General features: G+C 39.3%; 1 protein-coding gene across 1 annotated transcript in view; it reads left to right on the top strand.

The window, feature by feature from the left end:
• Positions 1-22,706, top strand: part of LOC134536671 (acyl-CoA-binding protein homolog) — a 22,961-nt gene extending 255 nt beyond the window's left edge. The window contains exons 2-3 of the mRNA XM_063376504.1: positions 16,568-16,682; positions 22,385-22,706. Of these exons, the coding sequence (XP_063232574.1) occupies positions 16,568-16,682; positions 22,385-22,518 (249 nt within the window). The 3' untranslated portion in view covers positions 22,519-22,706. The remainder of the gene's footprint in view (positions 1-16,567; positions 16,683-22,384) is intronic.

Raw genomic sequence — 22,706 nt, 5'->3', positions numbered from 1 at the left:
CGGGGCCCTTGGGCACACAAGAATTTGGGGCCCTTTTGGAAAGTAAAGATAGCGAATTATACTAACATTTTTCTATTATGATCTTCTATTTATTAAGGGTAATAAAATAAACAATATAATATGTCATTAATGATATTACTTAGTATGCTGCTTTTTTTTGTTATGTTTAAGATAATGGTTTCTTTCGGGATTTATGTTGAGCAAAATCTGCTATAGACAATGTCAACATCTATTTTAGGCCTCGTTTAGACTGTGCAGCTTGACTTTGGAATTGGATTGGTTTACATGTTTGATCGCTAGATGGTGTACTTAGTAAATTAGGATGCGTTCTGAAATATTATTAATTAGTGCAAACCGAGAAACGAAAATTTTGAAGTGGCGCTGTTAGGTACTGTGCTCGACAAAAATGTTTTGTGAATAAATGTTTTGAGAAATTGTCGGTCCTTCGGGGCCCTGGGCTCGGGCCCCGTGTGCCCTTGTGGTGAAGACGGTATTGAGTAGAAACTGAAACCATGTTTCGCGCGAATGTGACGCTATCTGTCGGGTGGGACAATAACTACTAGCAAAATAAAATTTTGCCGGGTGGAGGGGGGTTTCAAATCCAGTGTTAGGTTTATAATATTAATTTAACTTCTTGTCTAATTGTTTAGTAACAGAAATTTTAACTGTGTGAGAAACACTGAACGTTGTTTTGTAAGAAAACATCATGTACTATATAAATTAGTAGAATATGGAAATTGTCTGTGTAGCCACACCAGAAAATACGTGACTACAAAAACAAAGTGAATTAAATTTCACTAGCTTGTATGTTTAACGTGTATGCATAACTTCTCTTAATATAGCTGTGTTAGTTATATCGAAACCTTTTCGCGAAAAATCACTGCCCCTAACTATACACACGACTCGACGTTCGTAATTCTCCTGAGAGCATCTGACACCTTTTAATAAAAATGGGTGCGTGCACTTATGTACGCGCTTTAGAAGTTATACTTATTGGCATAATAAAAAATAACTTCACTTTTTCATGCAAATAATGATATAAATAAAATAATTAAACGACTGGAGTGATATAAATACGATTGATAAATTATAAATTCAATCTAATTTTTTAAAAAAAAAATTTCATAATCAGTATACAATATAAGTATAATCATATAATCATATGTACACAATTATTTATTTAATTTAGAAAAATAATCTAGAATATTATCAATTATTAACAAAAATCGAAAAATATGCTGAATGTACATTTTAATTTATTAATTTTCATTATTTTTTTAAATATAATATATTATTTTTAAATGAAATTTTTATTTTGTTTCTATTTATCGGTCACAATATCATTTGTCAGCCAGCTTTAGGAGAGTTGTAGGATTACGAAAACATACACTGCAAACATAAAAAGGCTTACCTTTAGACATCCGCGCATGATTGGAAAGCTGTTGTCATCTGAAAATTTTCTCTTCGAGCAGCAATTAATAAATGTTGCGCCTTCGTTTACGTGGTATTACATTGTTACGCAAAATGTGGGGGGGGGGGGGGGGAAATTTTATCGTAAGGGATGGCCCAATCAAGCGGCTGTGACGTGTCGCGTCATCGCGGGCCGACTCGACGTCCGAAATGTACAGAAAGGTGGCGTTTATTCGCGCCCCTCCACGCAGAATTCCCAGATCGCCTAAAGTGTCAGTGACAATAGCCCGGGGAGTGGAGGGAGATGGTCAGACAGACCCTTGTGATCCGGCCAGGCACGCGTGGCATGCGTGACGTCAGCGCCCGTGCGGCGCCGCTGGGGGAGCTGAATTGTTGCCCTTTGGATGGGCAGCCCTTCAGGATTTTTCTGGCAATGGTTAGTTTAGGTTAGGTTAGGTTAGGTTAGGTCACTTTACAAACTAACCACTGTCAGAAAAATCCTGAAGGGCTGCCCATCCAAAGAGCAACAATTCAAACAAGCTTTCAAAAACACCACTGTTAGAAAAATCCTGATGGGCTGCCCTTCCAAAGGGCAACAATTCAGACAAGCTTTCAAAACACCACTGTTAGAAAAATCCTGATGGGCTGCCCTTCCAAGGGGCAACAATTCAGACCACCTTTCAAAAACACTACTGTTAGAAAAATCCTGATGGGCTGCCCATACAAGGGGAAAGTTTTCAGGATTATTTAAACTCTTAAAGGAGCGTGTTTTCAGAAATTGGATGGGCTGCCCTTCCAGTCTCTGTACAAATAAACCACTGTCAGAAAAATCCTGAAGGGCTGCCCTTCCAATGGGCAACAATTCAGTCGCCCCGCGCCGCTAGCCAGACTCGCTGGAAGGCGCGCTCAGGTGCCTGGCTCGCGGCCTTGCCTCCTTACACGCACGGAACAATATATATTCAAAAATATTTTCAGTCTTTGTCTTGATATTACTTTAACAAATGTTAAAAGATTTATAAAAAAAATTTGGAAAAATATGATTCACATATGAAAGAAAGACTTTATTTCTCAAGGAGCGGGGCGCCCACGTGGCTGCCTTCACCGATGTTTCACAGACTTCCACAAGTTCTCGTGTGTCACACAACTAGTGACATGAAATATCTGCGTTGTATCCTCTAGAAAAGAACATTCCAAGACACTAATATATTATTTTTTTTATAAAGTAGTTCCTTTTTATGTAACAACTAATAAAACGTTGGTAGTACACAGTATGGACTGCGTCCGGGCACAGCTCCATACTTCGGTACAAACATGGATCCTGTTGGCTACACACGGCTACACACACGTGCATTTGAATACACTCTTGAATACCTAAACCGGCATTCGGCTCTACATATTTATTCATAATTAAAACACGACGCTCATAATCATAGTTAATTTCTTTTTTATTATTATTTCCACAGCTTTGTCAAAAATAGATTTTAATCACTTGTTCGTCACAAGTAACGGATTCTTTAACCTAAAGTTAGAAATTGATGTACAAAAAATAAAACAATGAATATAAAAATCCCTAATATATATTTATTTATTTCATATACCTATACAGTTAGTACAAGTCAATCATGGTCTTGATGGAGACTATGAAAAGGCGTAGACTAAGTTCTCGTGGTTCAAAACCTCTTTTTTATGTACGTCCTGACACTCTTGTTTATAGGTCGAAACAATAATCCAGAAATGGTATGAGTATAGAACGGAAATGAACCCATGTTGTAACTGCGCTGACTGAATTGTGTTCGGAGGACAACTCTGGTAGAAGGCCAGTCCGGGCACAGGACGTCGGAATGAAACCCACGACATATCTCGTGCGAGCCAGGCTTACCATCACGCTTAAAAAAAAACATACCACGTCGTTATGTGCTGGTCCGTAACGATGAAACCAGTCTCGGGACAACTCGCGTGCTGCTGGCAAGGTCAGTTGGCAGACAGGCAGTAGAGCGAGAGTGGTTTCTCCAACACTCCTGTCGGTCTACTGACTGCTACACTGCAGACTCTGCACCTGCCTCGCTCTGCAAGGTCGGGCCGGCAAGTGACGGCCGCCGGGAAATACACAACACATTCACTACATATAATGTGCCAGGAATATTACTTTTTATTTTCGCTTTCGTGCGGGACAAACAGAGGAAATGAGAAGAGAGAAAAAAAAAATTATGCTTAGCCTTCGAACAACCTACCAGGCGTTATCCGTCTGAAAGTAATTAATTGGCTGTTTCCTCATCGGACCCAGGACCGGTTGGACGATAGTCTCCTTGTCCTATTTAGAAGCAGGCTATCAAAGTAGTTTGTCCGTGTTTCTTATAAGCCGCGTAAAGGCAGGTCTCTATCCAAGTGTAAATAGTAGTTGATAACTATATCTGTATTTAAGTAACTGGGCGACCCATTTTCCCCACTTGTAACACTATGTTTAATGACTTTTCTACTCGTAAACTGCTTAGGCGCACGTAAAAGATCTATAGTTGGAAATGCGATATCCTATTAATATATAAAAGTGAAAGATAACATGTTTGGATGTTTGTATGTTTGAATGTTTGGATGTTTCTTGCTCAATCATGTCTTTAATCCTGGACGAATTCGGATAAAATTTTTAAACAGATATGGATTAACACATTAACTACATACAATTATGAAATTCCACCCCTAAAAGAGTAAACGAGTGGTCAGCTCAGTTTTACAATAGAATATCATAAGATGTAAATCATAGACATACAAATTTATATACATACCAACAGTGAGTGTCCGTCAAACAATAACCGCAAATTTTTGAAGTTATTTTGATGTTTTCTCTTACTACACCGACTATAGTAGTGTGTAGGAATGTTTTTAGTGTATTTTCACTCAATCACGGAACAGTAAATTTCTTTCACGCTGAATATCAATTCATTATCATGGGAATCACAAATATGATCCGTTCTAATATGATAAGACCTAAAATTTAACAGCATAAATTCTCTCCAATTTAGTTTTAAACAGGGCGCCAGTTTCTTTCGCAATCTATTCAAATGAATGAACCAAATCCGATGACCCATTTATACCTTTACTTCATCAAATTAAAATTACCTTACGTAATACATCACAAACATTTATACAAATGTGTACACATAATCGGTTTTAAATCTATTTTATAACTAATTGTGTTGTATCAGTACTTTGGTTTAGATTCCATCAGTAGTTGGGGTTTCAGCTCTGTCATCCAATATGTAAAAACATTGTGGACAATCAAATATATTATTTATAATAATATTTAGACTCAATAGTAATATTTAAAATTCATAGTAAAGCTATGTTGAAATTAAATATAATAATGTCATCAGTGTTTAATTTATCTGTTAGATTTATTATGTTAATTTAACTACTATATGTCTAATTACTTGGCAACCGAAATTTAAACTGTTCGTAGAAAAATTAATGCTGTTTTGTGATTAAAAAAAGAATTTTCTATATAAATGAGTAGTAGATAGAGAATTTTTGGTATGCTGAACCACTAAACAAGTGGCTACAAAAAAGTGAATTAACTCTCAGAAGTTTGTTTGCCTGATTACTTGCATTACTTCTCACAATAAATATCCATAGTTATGTTAGTAAGTAATATATTATGAAAGCTATTATATAGAGGATGTGCCCAAAACTTCTTCAGAAAACTATATCTCAGTTTCGGATATTAGAGTTTCTCCCTCGTGTCTGGCACTGTCGCACGAGTGTCTGACACTGTCACACGAGTGTCTGGCACTGTCACACGAGTATCTGACACTGTCACACGAGAGTCTGACACTGTCGCTCGAGTGTCTGACACTGTCGCACGAGTGTCTGACACTGCCACTGCCCCACGACTGTGTGACACTGCCACACGACTGTGTGACACTGCCACACGACTGTGTGACACTGCCACACGACTGTGTGACACTGCCACACGACTGTGTGACACTGCCACACGACTGTGTGACACTGCCACACGAGTGTCTGATACTGCCACACGACTGTGTGACACTGCCACACGACTGTGTGACACTGCCACACGACTGTGTGACACTGCCACACGACTGTGTGACACTGCCACACGACTGTGTGACACTGCCACACGACTGTGTGACACTGCCACACGACTGTGTGACACTGCCACACGACTGTGTGACACTGCCACACGACTGTGTGACACTGCCACACGACTGTGTGACACTGCCACACGACTGTGTAACACTGCCACACGAGTGTCTGGCCCTACACACGTGTGTATGGCCCTACACACAAGTGTCTGGCCCTACACACGTGTGTATGGCCCTACACACAAGTGTCTGACTCTTTCACACGAGTGTCTGATACTGTCACTCGAGTGTCTGCCCCTATAACGAGTGTCTGATACTCTCACACGAGTGACTGGTACTGTCACACGAGTGTGTGGCACTCTCACACGAGTGTCTGGTGTCTGACACGCGTGTGCTGTTGAGCGTGCCCGGGCGGCCGAGAAGCGGCTAACAGTGCATGTGAACCAGGCTTGCCGTGTGCGCACGCAGTTAGAGGGCGTGACCTCCCCCTGCCTACGTGACTGTTTTTACACACAATTATCTGCGCCAGCCTCGCTCCTCATTAGCATCTGAGCGGACTTCCGCCGTAACTACTTGCTTTCACTTGTTTCATTTCGAGACATAGCGGTTCGCACAGGTTTCTATCAGAGGATATATTATTTCTGATGTCGCGGTCATGCCTTGTTGCTTTTGAACTGTAAAATTGATTCCTAGAATTACGATATTTGGAACTGAGACATCGTGAATAGATTATACCTTAAATTAAATATTTTTTCGATCGCGACAGAGAAACAAGAAATTTGTGAGTAAAGCTCTCCGAAGGAGGTGTTCAACCCCATTAGGGGATTTTTGGGAGCGAAACCTTTTGAGGGGATTTGGGGGGTGAGCCTTCACTAGATAAAGTTCAAGAGCAAATTTGGGAGGCGAAACCCTCAATGACCTAATCGTATATATAGCTGAATAAGATAGATGGATAACGCCCCCGCAATAATCCTTGGGAACTGATTTTCGAAAACCTCGTTCTCTGTTTATGTCTATGTGATATAAGGAAAACCACTGCCGAGTTTCAAGTCCTTAGGAAATTCACTTTTAAAAGGGGAAATTAAAGCCCCCAAAAATTGTGTATAACTTATTGTTGAAAAACGTGAGAAGTTGAATTTTAACGTCTCCGTTTGAGGGTTGATTTTCGTAAAATCCGTTCTTAGCGAATACCTTCATATAAAAAGTCATTCACGTCCCAAATTTCTAGTGTTTTGGTCTCGTAGTTACGGAGATTTCGTGATGAGTTAGTTAATGAGTCAGTGAGTGGTATTTTGCTTTTTTATGTACATATTGTGGTTTCTCTGTGTGGGGTTGTGTCAAAGACAAGGTGTTCGTGCCACCTTTTCCGGGTCTGAGACAGCGACTCAAGAGTGGCAGTTGAGTCCATCACCGCCGACACACTGCACCAGGTGTGGGACGAGTTTGAATACCGCCTCGATGTTCCCCACGTGACTCGAAGAGCACGCATTGAGTCACTGTAACTTGTAGAAAAACTTTCAGGGATTCTCTGTTTAATAAATAATAGTGCAATAATTTATAATACAAATAGATTATACATACGGATACATAACCTTAAAAACATCGTAAAAATTCACTCTCATTAATTTTTTTTTTTTCGCAACGCGCCTTAAGAAGTATAAATTCAAAAAACTTGGTTTAAACAAGTGCAATGACTCTTAAATGCAATTCGTAATGAGACGATTTCCAGAAATCTTGAACGATTCCAGCCGGGCGACGCCGTGGGAGCCTCTGCTTCGCGCACGGAGCGCACGGAACTCAAGGCCGAGGCCTCGTCAGAGGACTGGTTGTGCCGGCCACGGGCTGGAACCGGTTTGTGCCCTGGAGTCGCCGGTATGCTCACACCAACTAAACCGGTGCTTCGTGTGGTCGTGTGGTACTGTGGTCGTGTGGTCGAACACCGCACCACCTCGACACAGCTCTCGCCGCAGTTGGCGAGCCTGGCGTGTGACGTCACTAGAGTTGTTCACGACGAGCGCAGTGCAGCCACGCATGTTTACAACTGCCGTCAACAGACATGCGCATTGTTATGTTCGGAACAAGTGGGTCTTTGGAGTTCACAATGCTGTAGGTGCATCGAATTCATTAATTACACGTGTTTATTTTGAGTTGTTATGAAAACCTTTTGTGTGATAAGCCACCATAGACTTTGGAGTACCTAAGAAAGTTCAATTTGGTCAGTTCTCCGTGCGTGCTGGCTTTAGTTGACCATTGGGTCGGATGCGTTCAGAGCTAACAACAGCACGAATTGCGGACGTAAAGCTGGCGTGTAAACAACGTGGCTGAGAACACAGAACTCCTCAGAGTTGAAAACATTAGCATTATTAACGTGACAACGTCTAATAAATCATAAAAACGCCGGCTGCATGCACGAAAAAGTGTCCCGTTACGCACATTATCCCGTTACGCTGTCTCCCGTTACGCTCATTGTACGCTTGCGCCGCATCTATCTCTCTTCCACTCGATTGGAACAACCATCGATTTGACTTTTTCGAGGCACATTAAACTTAAAACACTCCCATTCGTTTCCTACTTTTCCAATCATCGTCCTATCCTTAACAGAATAACACAGATTGTAAGAAGTTAAATAGCAAAAATGTATAAAAGTTATACCTAGTTAAAATAATGTCTTCGTTAAAGTAATAAACATATTTGAATTAATGAGTGCAAATAAAAGTAAATTTATCAATTAAATTGTAGATTTCATTTCACTCCTTCTTTGTACCCATACAAAATAGTGATAAGTCAATAAAAAGATTCAATTTTATTCATAAAAGTATGCAATCATTTCATCAATGTTTTGTTATGACGTTGTCACGTTAAACTATCGTCCGTAAACCGACTTTACAGACAACCAATTTTTTTTATTCATGAGTAGGAATACTAGATTGGAAGGGCATGAGTGAGTCCGCATGCAGCACTCAGGGTCCATGAAAATGTTTTGCGATAAGTGAATGTTTACATGTGAACACATTCGGTCTTGATTCTCAAACAGCAATACCCGTTCAAACATTTGTACGAGAGTAAGGCTGTCTTTAAACACTATAGTGCCACGTATCATAATATTTCAGTATTTCTATACATACAACATAACATGTACCTATTTCTTTATATACATGCATACAACACACAATGCTGTTTGTAATTTTAAAAAAAAAAGCCTGTTCTATAGAAATTAGTACGAGATACAAGATTTCTGGTATGCCATACCGCCAAATATATGTTTACCAAAATAAAGTTAATAAATTTAACTGGTTTGTTTGCTTGATAATAGCTTACGCATTTCTTCTCACAGTGAATAAACCTATGTTAGTAACATCATGAAAGCTTCTATCTAGCGTGTGGGCCCAAAACTACTTCAAAAAAACTAAGTCTCAGTCTCAGCAATAGTGGTGTGAAGCTCCCAGTTTCAGGCAGTCGCTGGTTAAGACGTATGAAGGTCTTCCTATTCGATGTGTGCCACTTATTGGCATATGTCACCTTTTCAGGGAATATTTCATTTTTCCCAGGAACCATTTTATTTTGCCAGGCCACATCCTCGGGCCTTCCCGCGTGGCCGGTCGGAATCTCCTTCCAACGCAGCGCTAGCAACGATGACCATTTCCTCTCGCCTTCAGTCACGCACAGACGTGACAACTCCTGTGTCTCAGGGCTGGGAGACCACGTCTCTCGACTCCGGTCCAGGGGGTTTATTCTAAGTTTCCAGCGTTTTCTATCGGAACATTTCGATATCGATTCCGACATATAGCTCTTTGGCCGATCGGCAACACACGGTTCCGAACGATCGTAATCGAAAGGTACTGAAATTGCTATTCTAAGCGCGGTATCGTTACGAGGCCTAACTATCTCGGCAAAGTTCGTGTTACGATTTCCCCCTCTACAATTTTTCTGGCAGCGAAGATGAGATTTTAAAACTTCAACATAACAACAAAAAACACTTCATATTTCTAACAAATTTATAAATAAAAACACAGAGTTTATAAGACAATATACTTTCCAGATGTTTCAATGTTGATAAAAGTATTAATAAAAATCTTAAGTAATTTTAAAAGTGCTCGAGCAAGCGAAAACATGTTTATTTCTTAAATTATTTTTACGGGATATTTGGTGTGTAATGTTTAGAGTTGTTTGCACGTGGTCGGTCATTGTATTATTGAAATAATGGCTGCTCAGCGATCTCGTGTGAGTGAGAGGCAAATTAAAATGTTGCTTTATTTTATGGAGGAGCACCCTGAATTCTTGCGGAGAAAATTTTCATCGAATTTCACGACTGAAACAAAATACACACGCTGAGTTATTGTTGAAACTTTTGATATCTGAAACAGGTGAATAATTTATGAATATGTATTGTGGCCAACTCCCCTTATACCGGGGTAGTTGCACACGTCCGCACTCACCACGCCAGTCCCGTGTACGCGTCACCACTGACATACTGATACTGAGAGTGTAAAGAAATTAAGTTTAAAAGACGCGCATCGACTGGTCTAACATTTGGCAAGTGCGCAAAAAAATATATTAGCATACTAAATTTACCGACAGTCCTGGAAACTCTATCGTGATAGGTATAATAATGATTTACCAAACCAAAGATGCTCAAACTTAAATACAGTAAAAAGGCAAAGGGACTTAAAAGGTAAATTCTAGGTATCATTTAAATTGGTATAATTACATTCACAGTGTAACGACATTGGTTTACAGACACTCTTGCAGTATAATTAATTCTAATCCAAAGTCCCAAAGAAGTCTATTACGGAGGAGGGGGGAGGAACCGAAATTATGACGTTCTTCAGCCTATATAATCCAACCACTAAATCCCGTCGCCGCACTCTGTTTTCAATACACATCTTCTGTAAACCGTACCAGCCGGGAAAATAAAGTACTAAAATCCAGTTCTCACACTTACTTGTTACTGAAGCATACCTCTGAAGCCGGAGACTCCCGGGGTCGGGCGTAAACCCCACTCACTATTTGCGCCTCTAGCAGCGCAATGCTTCTGTGGCCCGTGCACTAGCCCCACACCATCGCGCGCTCGTGTACCACCACGCTTTTTGCTTCGCCAAACGTGCCATGGCATTACCGTCATATTGCCGTTAATTCTCGTTCACGTAACGTAACACAACTTCCCCATGGCTGGGATGCGATTCCTACATTCACGAGCAGTTCCGCGGCCGGCGGTCAAAAACACACTCTCTTCGCAAACAGCTGGCAGCCGCCTCCCACTCGTCACGTCAGCTGACGTCACCCCCCTCCTCTGCTACCACCCCTCACTCCGCTAGATCGTTCTCGTTACTTCTCGTGGGTCCCACTACAGAGTAAGAGTACTTAACGTAAAACAAACTAACTATACTATTAAAAAGTTACAATAAATAAATATTAAAATACACCATTAAATAAAATAAGGACATAAATAGTTTTATAAAAAATTGAATCATCTTAGAATAAACTTTACGCAAAATAAAAATAATAATATCCAAGACGACTGAGGCCGCCACAAGTGGTTCCTCTACACGCTTCCCTCACGCCTCACGGCCAGTGTTCACCATCCTTCCCGCCAGCTCGTGACTTGGTCGCGAGTCTCGCCGCAGCGCTTGCAAGTCCGGGTCTCCGTGCCGAGGCGCTGTATTCCCAGTGCCTAGCGAGTTCCTCCGTTTCCTTTGTATTTCTTCGCGTTTTAATATCATGGAGCAAGTATAATTTTTATTTAATTTACGCGACTGTGCTTATTCGTCGGTGTGACGACTGATGTGCTCCGATGATTTAGTTCTGGATTTACACCCCACAGTAATCGACATATTTTTCTCCCAGATGTATTATTAATCTGTTTCCATAACTGATATTCCTTTTGTTCTTTTACTTTTTTTTTATCGCTACGTTACCTTTGTTTCGCGGTGGGGTTTCTAAACTACCGTTCCAGCTTCTAGTCCAGAGTTGGATCTCTTCTGGACTTCGCACTCCATGCACCGTCACCCCTTCTGAATGACTCCGCCATAATCTTCGGCCTCCTCCCCTACCCCCTCGTGAAGGGCCCTAACCCCCGCTCTACCAGTCTGGCCAACATCCACACACAAACTCACTGTCACCACAAGATGCAGTGGTCTGTACTCCTCGCGGGGCCTTGGTTCGATGCCCGGCTCTGGCACACGGACCACGAGGCCTGTAATTAGCTGTACAGTTTGCGGCACTCTGTGTCGCAGTGTTGTGTGATTAAGCAAACAGACTGAGCAATCTTCCCAGTCTGGCCGGGCACGCAGGCAGATTAAGTCCTCGCTAAAATTAATGTTCTATTCATTAATAAATCTACGTTTCGATTAACGACTGCGTCAAAACCGGACTTCAATTAGTTTAAAAGACTTATCATAATGAAACCAAAATTAAGGCACAAAAACAAATGTTTTTTTCTTTTTTAAATTTGTTGATTTTTTTTTTTTAGATTATTGTGATCATTGTCGAAGTATGTTTACAAAGTTATAAGGTAAACATAGGACTTCAATTATTCATTGTCATTAAGTAATTACACCGGCCGATTTCATGGAAGTTTGTTTTCAATTATGATGTAACTAACTTCACGAATTTTATTTGCCACTATTTATAAACTGTATAAGGACTGTGTTATGGGCCAAAATAACCAGAATGTTGAGTTTATGTCAGAAAAGTTAACGCCCACATTTTAGTAAAGAATGAATTAAAAAAAAAAAAAAAAAAAAAGGTCAACCAGATTCTCTAGACTTATTTTTTCTTATTCCCTGTCATTCCAATCCACTTTTAGACACATTTGTCTGCCTAGATTTGCGTCAACACTCGCTTTTCCACCTCTGGTGTTTTAACTTTAAACTTTCCATTCACCAGTACGCATTCCAAACTTTTAAATATGGTGATTATTTCCTTTAATGTATAACAGAGGGAAAGAGAGTAACGCCACTGCCTTTCCTCCCGCCTTTCGTGCACCATGCGCATAACATCCACGTCTGCTATGCTATTGCTGTAATCGCAGTCCTCAGTACAGCCGCTCAAAGGCCCAGAGCCAAACCTCCCAACCCCCCACTGCCGGTTCAGAGAGCGTGTGGATGGTTTCAAACATCTGCAGTCCGGAAAGCCTACAACTCACGTAGTTTCGGTTCCCTGCAAGAATTTCCGAAGATTTCCGAATTTTTGCGTTTTGGTATTAACGCCACTTCAGCCGCTAAATCAGAAGTTTCCAATGAAAACAAGCATGTTGTGACTGACCTAACCTAACCTAACCTAACCCTTCGATTTTTTTAATTTCATTTTTTGAGAGAAATCCGAAGTTGCACGAACGTGGTAGGGAACCGAAACTACTTGAGTTGTAGGCTTCCCTCTGCAGTCCACTAGTCACGCTGCTTCCCACGGCGCTGCGTTCGCACGTCCTCTCAGCCAGGGGCGTAACCAGGGGGGGGGGGGGGGGGTAGGGGTTGAACCCCCCCCCCTCCTTACCACCAAATCTTTAATTAATTTATTATTCATCACTCAAACAAATTTCATATTAAAATTAATAAAAATTTTACCGTTACAATATTTAAATTTAAGTACTGAAAACTGCTAAAATAGCACTATTTTACACCTTAAAAACCAAATTTTCCCGGGGGAGGACCCCCGGACCACCCGCTTTAATATGGGGGGGGGGGGGGCCATGCTCCTTGACACCCCCCATACACTAATCCTGGCTACGCCACTGCTCTCAGCCAATGGAGTGGCTTCTATTCTGATGCTCGCGAAATTCAAATTTGCACGTTACTATTCGTGTCTGTAACGATACAGGTTTACATTTTTTTAACTATAGAAAAGTAGCCTGTTTCGGCATTTCCTGCCGGTCATTAAAATTATGCTCAGCAATTTCCGAGCGTCCTCTGTAGTAACAAAACTTCCCAGCATTTTCCTCAGACCAGTATTCGAATTTATTGCCTGGCCTCTGCGCCACCTTGGCTGTCCTGTCTCGCAATCTTACTTGCGTCAAGAACCGTCATGGACGTGTTTTAATAGACCTTCAACGCAGTGAATGAAGCCAAACATTAATGAAAGGAGGGCACATTAAGACCACTATAAAAGTGTGATTAATTTCATACCAAATAAGGGCGTTCCGAAAACTCCTAACTATTTCAGCGGTCCACAGATACGGACGTTATTCCCGTGGTACCCTCCATTTATCAGCGTGATTCGGCCAAGGCAAGCCAGCCACCAGCAACAAGCCTATCAGGACAAGTTGCGTCGTGTGACATGGGTCCTCCGCTGTGTTGCAACATCACCGAGTACAAGTCCAAATATCTCGCGTGCTGTCATTAAAGTGCCAGTGATTTATACGTGTGTGTGTAGGTGTGTGTGTGTGTGTGTGTATATATATATAGCGCATGTAACTCCGTACATGTGATAGAACTGAAACTTATTTGGCAATTCAAACCTACACTTGTAAGTATAATGATAAAATAGCAACGAGAGAAAAAGAGAGAAAGAAGACCATTTTTATAAATAAAATGAATTAACAAAATTATGATTCATTTTAAATAACTGCTCATGATAACAACAATTCTTGATCAATCAATAATGATTATTTAACAATAAATATTACTCAGTGTTGAAATAATCACACCATAAAATGATAGGTACATTAAGATTTTCAGGACCCCAACTATAGCACGAAAACAATTCTTACTACATTTATACACATTTTAAAAAGTAATTCAGGTACGATCAATTTTATACTCAACCACATTTATTATGTTACTTAGTATTACTCAGCAAAACCATTTATACAGTTTAATAACAAGATAACACAGCATTTTATGGTGTGATAATTTCAACAGTGAGCAACATTATTTCACGTGCAAACATCTGACACTATTGACTTTGTATTTCACACAAACCCCCTCCTGCGCCCTTTTCACCAACGAGCAATGAACTTGCGAAGGGTCACTAGCTATCATCGTAATTCTCGCGAAGCTCTGCTAGATAATGTAGTTCACTTGAAGTGCTGCTAGATAATTTCGTAGTGCATGCGAAGTTAATCTAAATAATGTCATAACTCACGATAAATTTTGTCAGATAACGTCGAAGTACTTACGATGCGCTTCTAGATAATGTCGTATTTCACATGAATCACTGCTATATAATGTGGTTAAACAGTCAATAGATGAAGTATTCCCAAAATGGAGCCGAGTTATCCTTTATAAACATGCTCTTCTCCTTACCACTCGTTTTTATTTGCGTGAAACATTGCTTCACTTTTAGACTTTTAAAGGCACACTATATTAAAAAAATTATAAACAATTATGTCTCTTTATAACTAACTTAATGTCAAGTTTAATACAATGGGGACTTTCCCATTGGGAGAAATAAGAATCATTAAAAAAAACTCCAATATTTAGATTAAAAGTTATTATTACTGGCTACTTCCTGACAATTTAACATTTTTATAATTTTACTTTAAGATCAAAATCTCTTATAGTGTTTGAGAATTTCGACACTTAAACAAACTATACCAATTTACATGGTGGAAACTATGTGTAGGCCTATGTCATTATGTAGTCCTGAAGAAGGAAATATTTAGAAATGATAAAAATATGTGTACTTTTCCCTTGACTGAGTAGGGAACATTCACTTATATAAATACACTTGAAAAAGTTTATAAACAAAATTAATTACACTTATATTCACAATAAATAAATGTTTATAATTATATGGACCAGTATTCAATATCATTCACTAAATTTCTGAACGCGACTCAATCTTAGTTCCGCACCCGCCGCTAGAATTCGCTACTGACCGGAGAAGCTACGTCGAATATCGAATCATTCGAATTGCAGAGCGAAAAGTTAAACTATGTAATAAATTGTGTTTATAAACTTTTTCAAGTGTAATATAAGTGAGGTTATTTTCCCATATGTATAACATATTTTCAATATAAAAATTGCATTAATTTTTAAATAAATAATAATAAAATTAAAACAATTAGAATAAACATTAGGCATATTAACTGATTTTCATTTTGAATTAAAATTTATCTGGATTATTTTACTGAACGAAATAATTAATTTATACACATGTTTATATTAATATTGTAATATTCAATAGTGATTATTCATTTAATTAATTTTTGTTACAATAAATTTCAAATCTTATCAGTGTCTTTTATCAAAAAGAAGTATAACTTCTAACCACATACATAAGTACACGCCACACACCTTTTATATATATATATATTTTTTATCGGGACGTGGACCACTGCAGTTATGAACAACTGAGGAACGTTGTGAGAACCTGGCCTTCCAGGAAGACCACCGCACGCGTCCTTGATACGTCGCACGTCAAAGGTTCGCGCGTGAACGCAGTGCGCTTCGGGTGTTTGTTTATTCACTACCATTGTTAGTAGCTTTGGCTGCAGCTTTTAGCGCACTTGTGACTCGGCCTGAGAGGAAACTTCCATTCACATGGCATCACTGCTGTGCTCCTATTGTTACCGATGGTATATGTACGATGTCAGGCAACAGTCTTCTTCCTCCAAATGCAAGTGCCATTATCATTATTTTTGTTTAACGGTAAAAAATATGAATTATTAGTCTTATTAGTCTAGGGTTTATTAGCTTTGAAGAATAAACTTTTTTTTATTAATTGTCGATGTAAATTAATTGATATTAAATATTTTATCTTATAGATGACTGCAAGTGCAATAAGTCTCAGGAAATCTAATCGCGTGCATCCTCCGATCAACAGAAGCACATTTTCAAATACCACTCTCATTTAAAAAAAAAAAAAAAAAAAAAAAAAAAAGTTTTTGTGAACGTAACATTAATACAGAATTGTCGACTGCTCTTTTTTTTAAATATTTATTGCCACATGCATAAATAAATGATTGATTGGTGTGGAATATTTTCCGGCTGGCTGCCTTGTAAATGGTTTTTCCAAGGTGGAATTTCCGTCCTCATTCCAAGCACACGTGGTTATTTAATATAGAACTGCTCTGCTAGCCAGCAGGCACGCAGTTTAACGGTGTTTGTTGGTGCGTGTTGCAGAGATTCAACAAGGCCGCTGAAGATGTGAAAGGCCTGACCAAGAGGCCGACGGACCAGCAGCTGCTGGACTTGTACGGTCTCTTCAAACAAGCCACCGTGGGCGACAATGAGACCAGTAAGTCTACTACGCGGACCCCACAGAGTCTTCTCATTGGCTTGAGTGGCCAGGAAAAACTCAAACTCGACTGAGAAAAAGTGGTGTTTGTTGTAAACGTCGCAGTAGATACTATTTTAATGGGTTTGCATGTTCTTGGCTTCTGGGTGTAGGCACGACCCACACCCAGAAGCCAAGAAAATGCAGACAATGGCCGTGAAAGCCTGCTATCTTTATTATTTAATGGGTGTTCGTGTATATTAAGATTTGGCGCAACATGTCCACTTCTTGCAGGAAAAGTGTTGTTGATATACATGACTTTATCAGAAACTGAATTAGCTTATGTCCACTACCACTTGTCTCCATGGTCTCCTCAACCTCTCGACCAAGCTGTGTGCTCACCAGTAAAATGCTACGATTGGAAATGGCGAATCTATTTCCCGGTTCTCGGAACCCATGTTTGGCACTGGTAACAGTGTCAGGCATGTAAAAGACCCATCTTTCTCCTAACCAGGATAACACCCTAGCGGGATCATATGCCTGGGGGAGTATTGATGAATTTTTATGAGGTGTGAACCTAAGTTACATGTCTCCCTGGTTTAATGAATAAATGTATTAAATGCCACCAGTTGTCTTGCTGGGAGTGTACCAGCATCGCCGTGCTGGCTACTGCGTCTCTCGCCCCTACATAGTGCCACTCCCATGTACCAGACACCGAGCGAGGAGATGCAGTGGTAACACGCTGGTCTCGCATTCGGAAGTACACGGGTTCAACACCGGTCAAGAAATTCTGATTTCTGTTTTCCGTGGTTGCTCGAAATTACGCAAGGAAAATACTGGAATGGTTCCTTACGATACAGCATGATCTTGTTGACAAGATGTAGAAACCGGGACTTATTGAGCGCCAACACAAAGCAACCTCATTCCGGAGCCAGTACCGTTGCAGAAAGCAAGTTTGAACTACGCTTAAAACAATTGACAACCATCGTACACTTATCACAAACAGGTCGCCCATTGAAAAATAATGTTTTCAGTGTTACATAATGGGTAGGCAAATGACCTCACTCGCTTGAGTGAACATTAAAACATTTATTCTGTTAATATTTATTCAGCTCTGACATGTTAAGAAATGGAGATAACATTAATTTTAACGGTCGTATACAGTCTTTTTTTAATGGAATAATAGTACATAATTTGAACAAAGTTAGGGAAATAAATGATATCCCGTTTAAAAAAACTGAATTTAATAAGAAATAAGAAATTTGATTCGTTAGGTACCGATTAAAAAAATACAAGGAAAAATGCTACCATTGATTCATTATTGCGTTTCATTAACTCACTCTTTAACCACATTTGATCCGTACTCGCCAATGATATGTAAACATCTAAACTTGGTAACGAGTTATCATGTTGCCAATAACCCTGTAATTCGAAGCTTTGACACGAATTTTTCTCTAAAATAATGCTGAGCGTGATAAATATATTAAAAAAAAATGATTAATTTTAGGGGAAAATTGTTAACATTTTCCTTCTTTTTAAACCCCAAATATAATTTTGTTTAACAACAAAACCTAACTTTTATTTATTTCCTACAATTTTTCTTAAAGTAAGTATGTGTAATTGATGGACTTCGAATAGTTTAGGGACAGTTATGATGCAGTTCATGCGCTGGTATAGGCATGGTGTCTTAAAAGAACAAAAAGTAAAGTTAGTGCACTTGATGCACTACAGGAGGTTTCAGGACAGCTACGGTGCTTTGGTACGCATGGCGTGAGGCAGTTGAGCGAAGTTGTCATCATCTGTTATTCCATGCATGCGACACTCTACTCAAACATACCCTGATGGTCGGCGAAAAAATATCATACAATTTTTGTCTAACAAGCAATATACAAGTTAGATTGAAATAATAAATAAAAACATGCAAATTAATGCCACAGTCGAAAAGAATAAATATAATTGACATGTGATACAAAAATATAAAAAAAGGAAATATATGTTTAAATGCATGTTAGGTCAACTGTGTAAATTATGGTACGCATACAAAACAGTATATCGTAACAACACACGAGCTAAAACTTAAAAACGCAATAATTCTAACTATATTCCAATCTCTTGCATAAAGTTTCATTGGGCACACCAACATGTTTGGTGTGTTCCCTAATTTTTAAGAACGTGACTATACATGGGTTTATGTTCTTACACATGGGTTCGTTATATTTGTCCCACATGAACGTTTATCGACTTCTGTTCCATTTTCAAGAAATTACTCCTACCAAATGCAGCATGCTGAGAGCTAAGATGTTTACACTTCAATAAGTTCTTGTAACTATGGGTTTTGTTTACTATAACAACAGGCAGTTCATAATCTAATACACTCCCTTTATGATAAATCTACCTCACTAAATTACATTCTTCCTGCCAATGAAGAACTTAGGTGTCTAAAACTTTACATGTGAGTAGGCCAGTTGCAAAGTAAGCCTTGTCCACAAAAATTGAAAAACGAGTTTATGGTGGTTTTGGGTGCACCTTTGTGGTTGGTATCAGTGACAGTTAAGAAACTGGAACAAAATAATTCTTTTCCCTGTTTAAAAGCAGCACAAAATACCAGTACAGTTTCAAAACATGCCTTGTCCAAATTTGCTACTGTTACAAAACAGGTTATGTCCATCCCGAATACTGTAGCAAAATAGGTCTTGTCCTTTAAAAATCTAGTGTTTTCAAATGCGTGGTGTCAAAACGGGTCTTGTCCATTAAACATTATTTAAAAATTAGTACGTGCTGTGAGAGGTTTTATAAATCTACAAATGTTGTGTAAAATAAAAAGGCCAATATTGATGAATATTGTCGTAAATATTATAGTGTCGTAAAACTATTTCACTCGTGTAGTTTTGTACTGGGTAGGCATAAAATAAAACGAGTTTTTAAAATATACCAAAGTGATAAATCTAACATCAACTTCAAACATTAATTGCTTACAGGAGTTGTATACTATATTAATTTATTATCACTTCAGCCATAGCATTAATATTGTTACTTAATTTTGGTTTCGTTTTGTTGAAGGTGCACCAAAAGAAAATCGCAGTGGTGATGTTAGATCCAAACAATTTGCCTTAAAAAAACAAGCTGTCGAAACATACATTCAATCACTACAACTACTAGAATCGCACTACTGTCGTGGCAAATCAGAACAGCAATATTTGCAGAGTTCTCTTAAAATAAAGAAGCTTTGGCGTTATTTTAACCAAGCTTCAGGCATCAGCCTAAGAGTTAAATATGAATACTTTAGAAAGATCTTTGTTGAGGACTTCAATATTAATTTTTGGTTGCCCATCAACAGATGCATTTTTATTCTGTATTCGGTTGAAAGAGGAGATTAGTTACATCCATGATCAGGGCAGCAAACAAGATCTAATTACTCAAAGCAGAGTGCATAAGCTCAAAGCAAAAGTGTTTTATGAACTGCTTAAGAAAGAAGAAGATGGTGTAGTTAGTTTTAGCTTTGATTGCCAAAAAAATCAAGTGCTACCTAAACTACCTGATCAGTCTGCTTACTGCAGCCGACAACTCTATTGCTACAACTTTACGATATGCCAGGGCACGTCATCCTCCATACAAGATCACCATAGTACTTATGTTTACACGTGGACTGAGCCAGAAAGGTATAAAGGGTCTAATGCTATTGCATCTGCAGTCTACCATCGACTAAGGAACACAAGCCTTGCTGGTGTACATACCGTAAGTTTGTACTGTGATGGCTGTGGTGGCCAGAACAAAAATAGCTCAATGATCGGTATGCTATGCAAATGGTTACAATCATATGCTCCACAAAATGTAAACAGAATTATACTGACGTTTCCGATCACAGGACATCCATACATCCCTCCCGATAGAGTCTTTGGCCTCATTGAACAAGTGATAAAGAAGAGGGAAACCATAGTTGCTCCTGAAGAATACTATAAACTGTCCAGGGAGCATGGCCAGCTATTTAGACCAGTAGAAGATTATAAGGTTTATGATTGGAAGAGTGCAGCTGAAGTAATATTAAAGAAACCTGGTAACTGGCATTTTCAATTTTCTCCGTTCAAGCGGTTCGTAATACATCGTTCAGAAAATGGAAGTGTTCTCGTAAGAGGAGAGCCTAACTACAAGGTAGATAGATGTTGGAGCTGCTAAATCAATATGCAGGCGTGGCAAAACCATTTCATACATAACACCACAAGAATTGAAATTGGGAGTACCAATAAAACCTGAGAAACTAAAAGATGTGGAAAGCCTTTTGTGTAAGCATTATGGAAGTGAATGGAAAGACAATCCCCTTCTTGGCTGGTACAGTTCTATCCTTGAAGACACAACAGTAGGTGAGGCAGAAGATGCCGAAGATGACATTATCATGACAGATGATGAACTTAGTATATAGTATTTAGGACAAACTAAGAAACTCACTGTTTGCTCATTGCAAACCTTTAATTTTTTTATTTGCATATGTATGTTAAAATTGTGTTGAAAACAATGGTAAGCAAGTCGGTTTGTTTAGTGTTCTTAACTTACAATTTAAATGACCTGTCTGTTCCAAAGTCTGCATCTGTAGCTAAAATACACAATATAAATTTAATTAGTTATAATGTACATTCCTTTAGCAAAGTGCATCTTGTCCAAACCCAGCAGTTTCAAAATAAGCCATGTCCAGCTGACTGTTTCAAAATAGGCTATGTCCAAACAATTTTATTTAATTTAAGACACCCCAATTGTGCAATTTGTATGATACTTTGTGCCGTGGAAAGAAGACTCACTAGCAGTTTGGTAGTAATTTTTAAATCACTGTTAACGCTTGGTAAATGGCGGCAGCAGTTTTTCCTGCATTACGCAAAATGATTTATGCTGGACAAGGCTTACTTTGCAACTGGCCTACTCATGTGTAAAATCTGCATAGCCTGAGTCAGAATCTATTTAGGCCTTTTGATAAAGTGTATGTAATGCCCTCCTTAAATAAGTAACTGTAAACATTTATCATCATCAAAAATATTTTCGAAAACAAACAACATGAATCAATGATACTGGAGAAGAAATTGGTGTTGTAAGGAACTATCTCGCATTAATGGATTTGTCTGGCATGATTTCGGTAAATTGTGGAAACGTTATCAGGAAGTTGGACCTGGATCCAAACGCTAGTCCTCGAGGTGCGAGTCACACCACTGGCCAACCACCGTGTGTTGCCGACAAGTAGCGCTCCTGGCTGCTGTGTTGGGCAGGGTAGCTACTTCCCGACATCTCGTGCTATCCAGATATGGCCAAAGCTTTAATTATAAGTTATTTTTTACACATTTTTGTTTGAGAAGAAATGAAGAACGCATTTATATGTTGTCATTTACAGTCAAATTCTGACATTAATAAACAGTCTCCCGCCTATAACTTTTAGCGAGAAGTCAAATTTTACGTTTTTTTTTACCAGCAGGGCAGCTATATTTTTGCGGATCTGGAGGGGGTGAACTGGCTTCTCTGTGGGCAGTGCAGAGTAAAATTATTGTCATTATTGTGAACCATTATTCCCTTATATATAGACTTGTATTACTGAAGTAACATTATGTTGTTGCCTTTTGAAAGCATGATACAATTTCTCCAGCGTGGATGTTTTTCAAAACCCGTGGCTGGCGTGGCTGGCGTGGCTGGCGTGGCTGGCGTGGCTGGCGTGGCTGGCATGGCTGACGTGCGCGCGTGTGTCGCAGGCAAGCCGGGACTCCTGGACCTGAAGGGCAGGGCCAAGTGGGAGGCCTGGAACGGCAGGAAGGGCACCAGCCAAGAGGACGCCAAGGAGCAGTACGTGTCCTTCGCCAGCTCCCTGCTGCAGGAGTACGCGTGAAGTCCTTCGTCTTGCCGCACCCGACATCACAGCACCACAGCATCACAGCACCTGGCCAGCACAACACCTTAGTGTTTTGGGACAGTTACGAGAGTGCCAAAGGTTTCGCAATTCACTGTCCAACAATGCTGATTTTATTCATGTGTTATTTTTATGTTTTAATTTCAAAATAAAAAATAAAGATTTTA

This window comes from Bacillus rossius, chromosome 11 (genome assembly GCF_032445375.1).
Source record: "Bacillus rossius redtenbacheri isolate Brsri chromosome 11, Brsri_v3, whole genome shotgun sequence".
Lineage (NCBI taxonomy): Eukaryota > Metazoa > Arthropoda > Insecta > Phasmatodea > Bacillidae > Bacillus > Bacillus rossius.
This window is presented reverse-complemented; position numbering and strand designations above follow the sequence as displayed.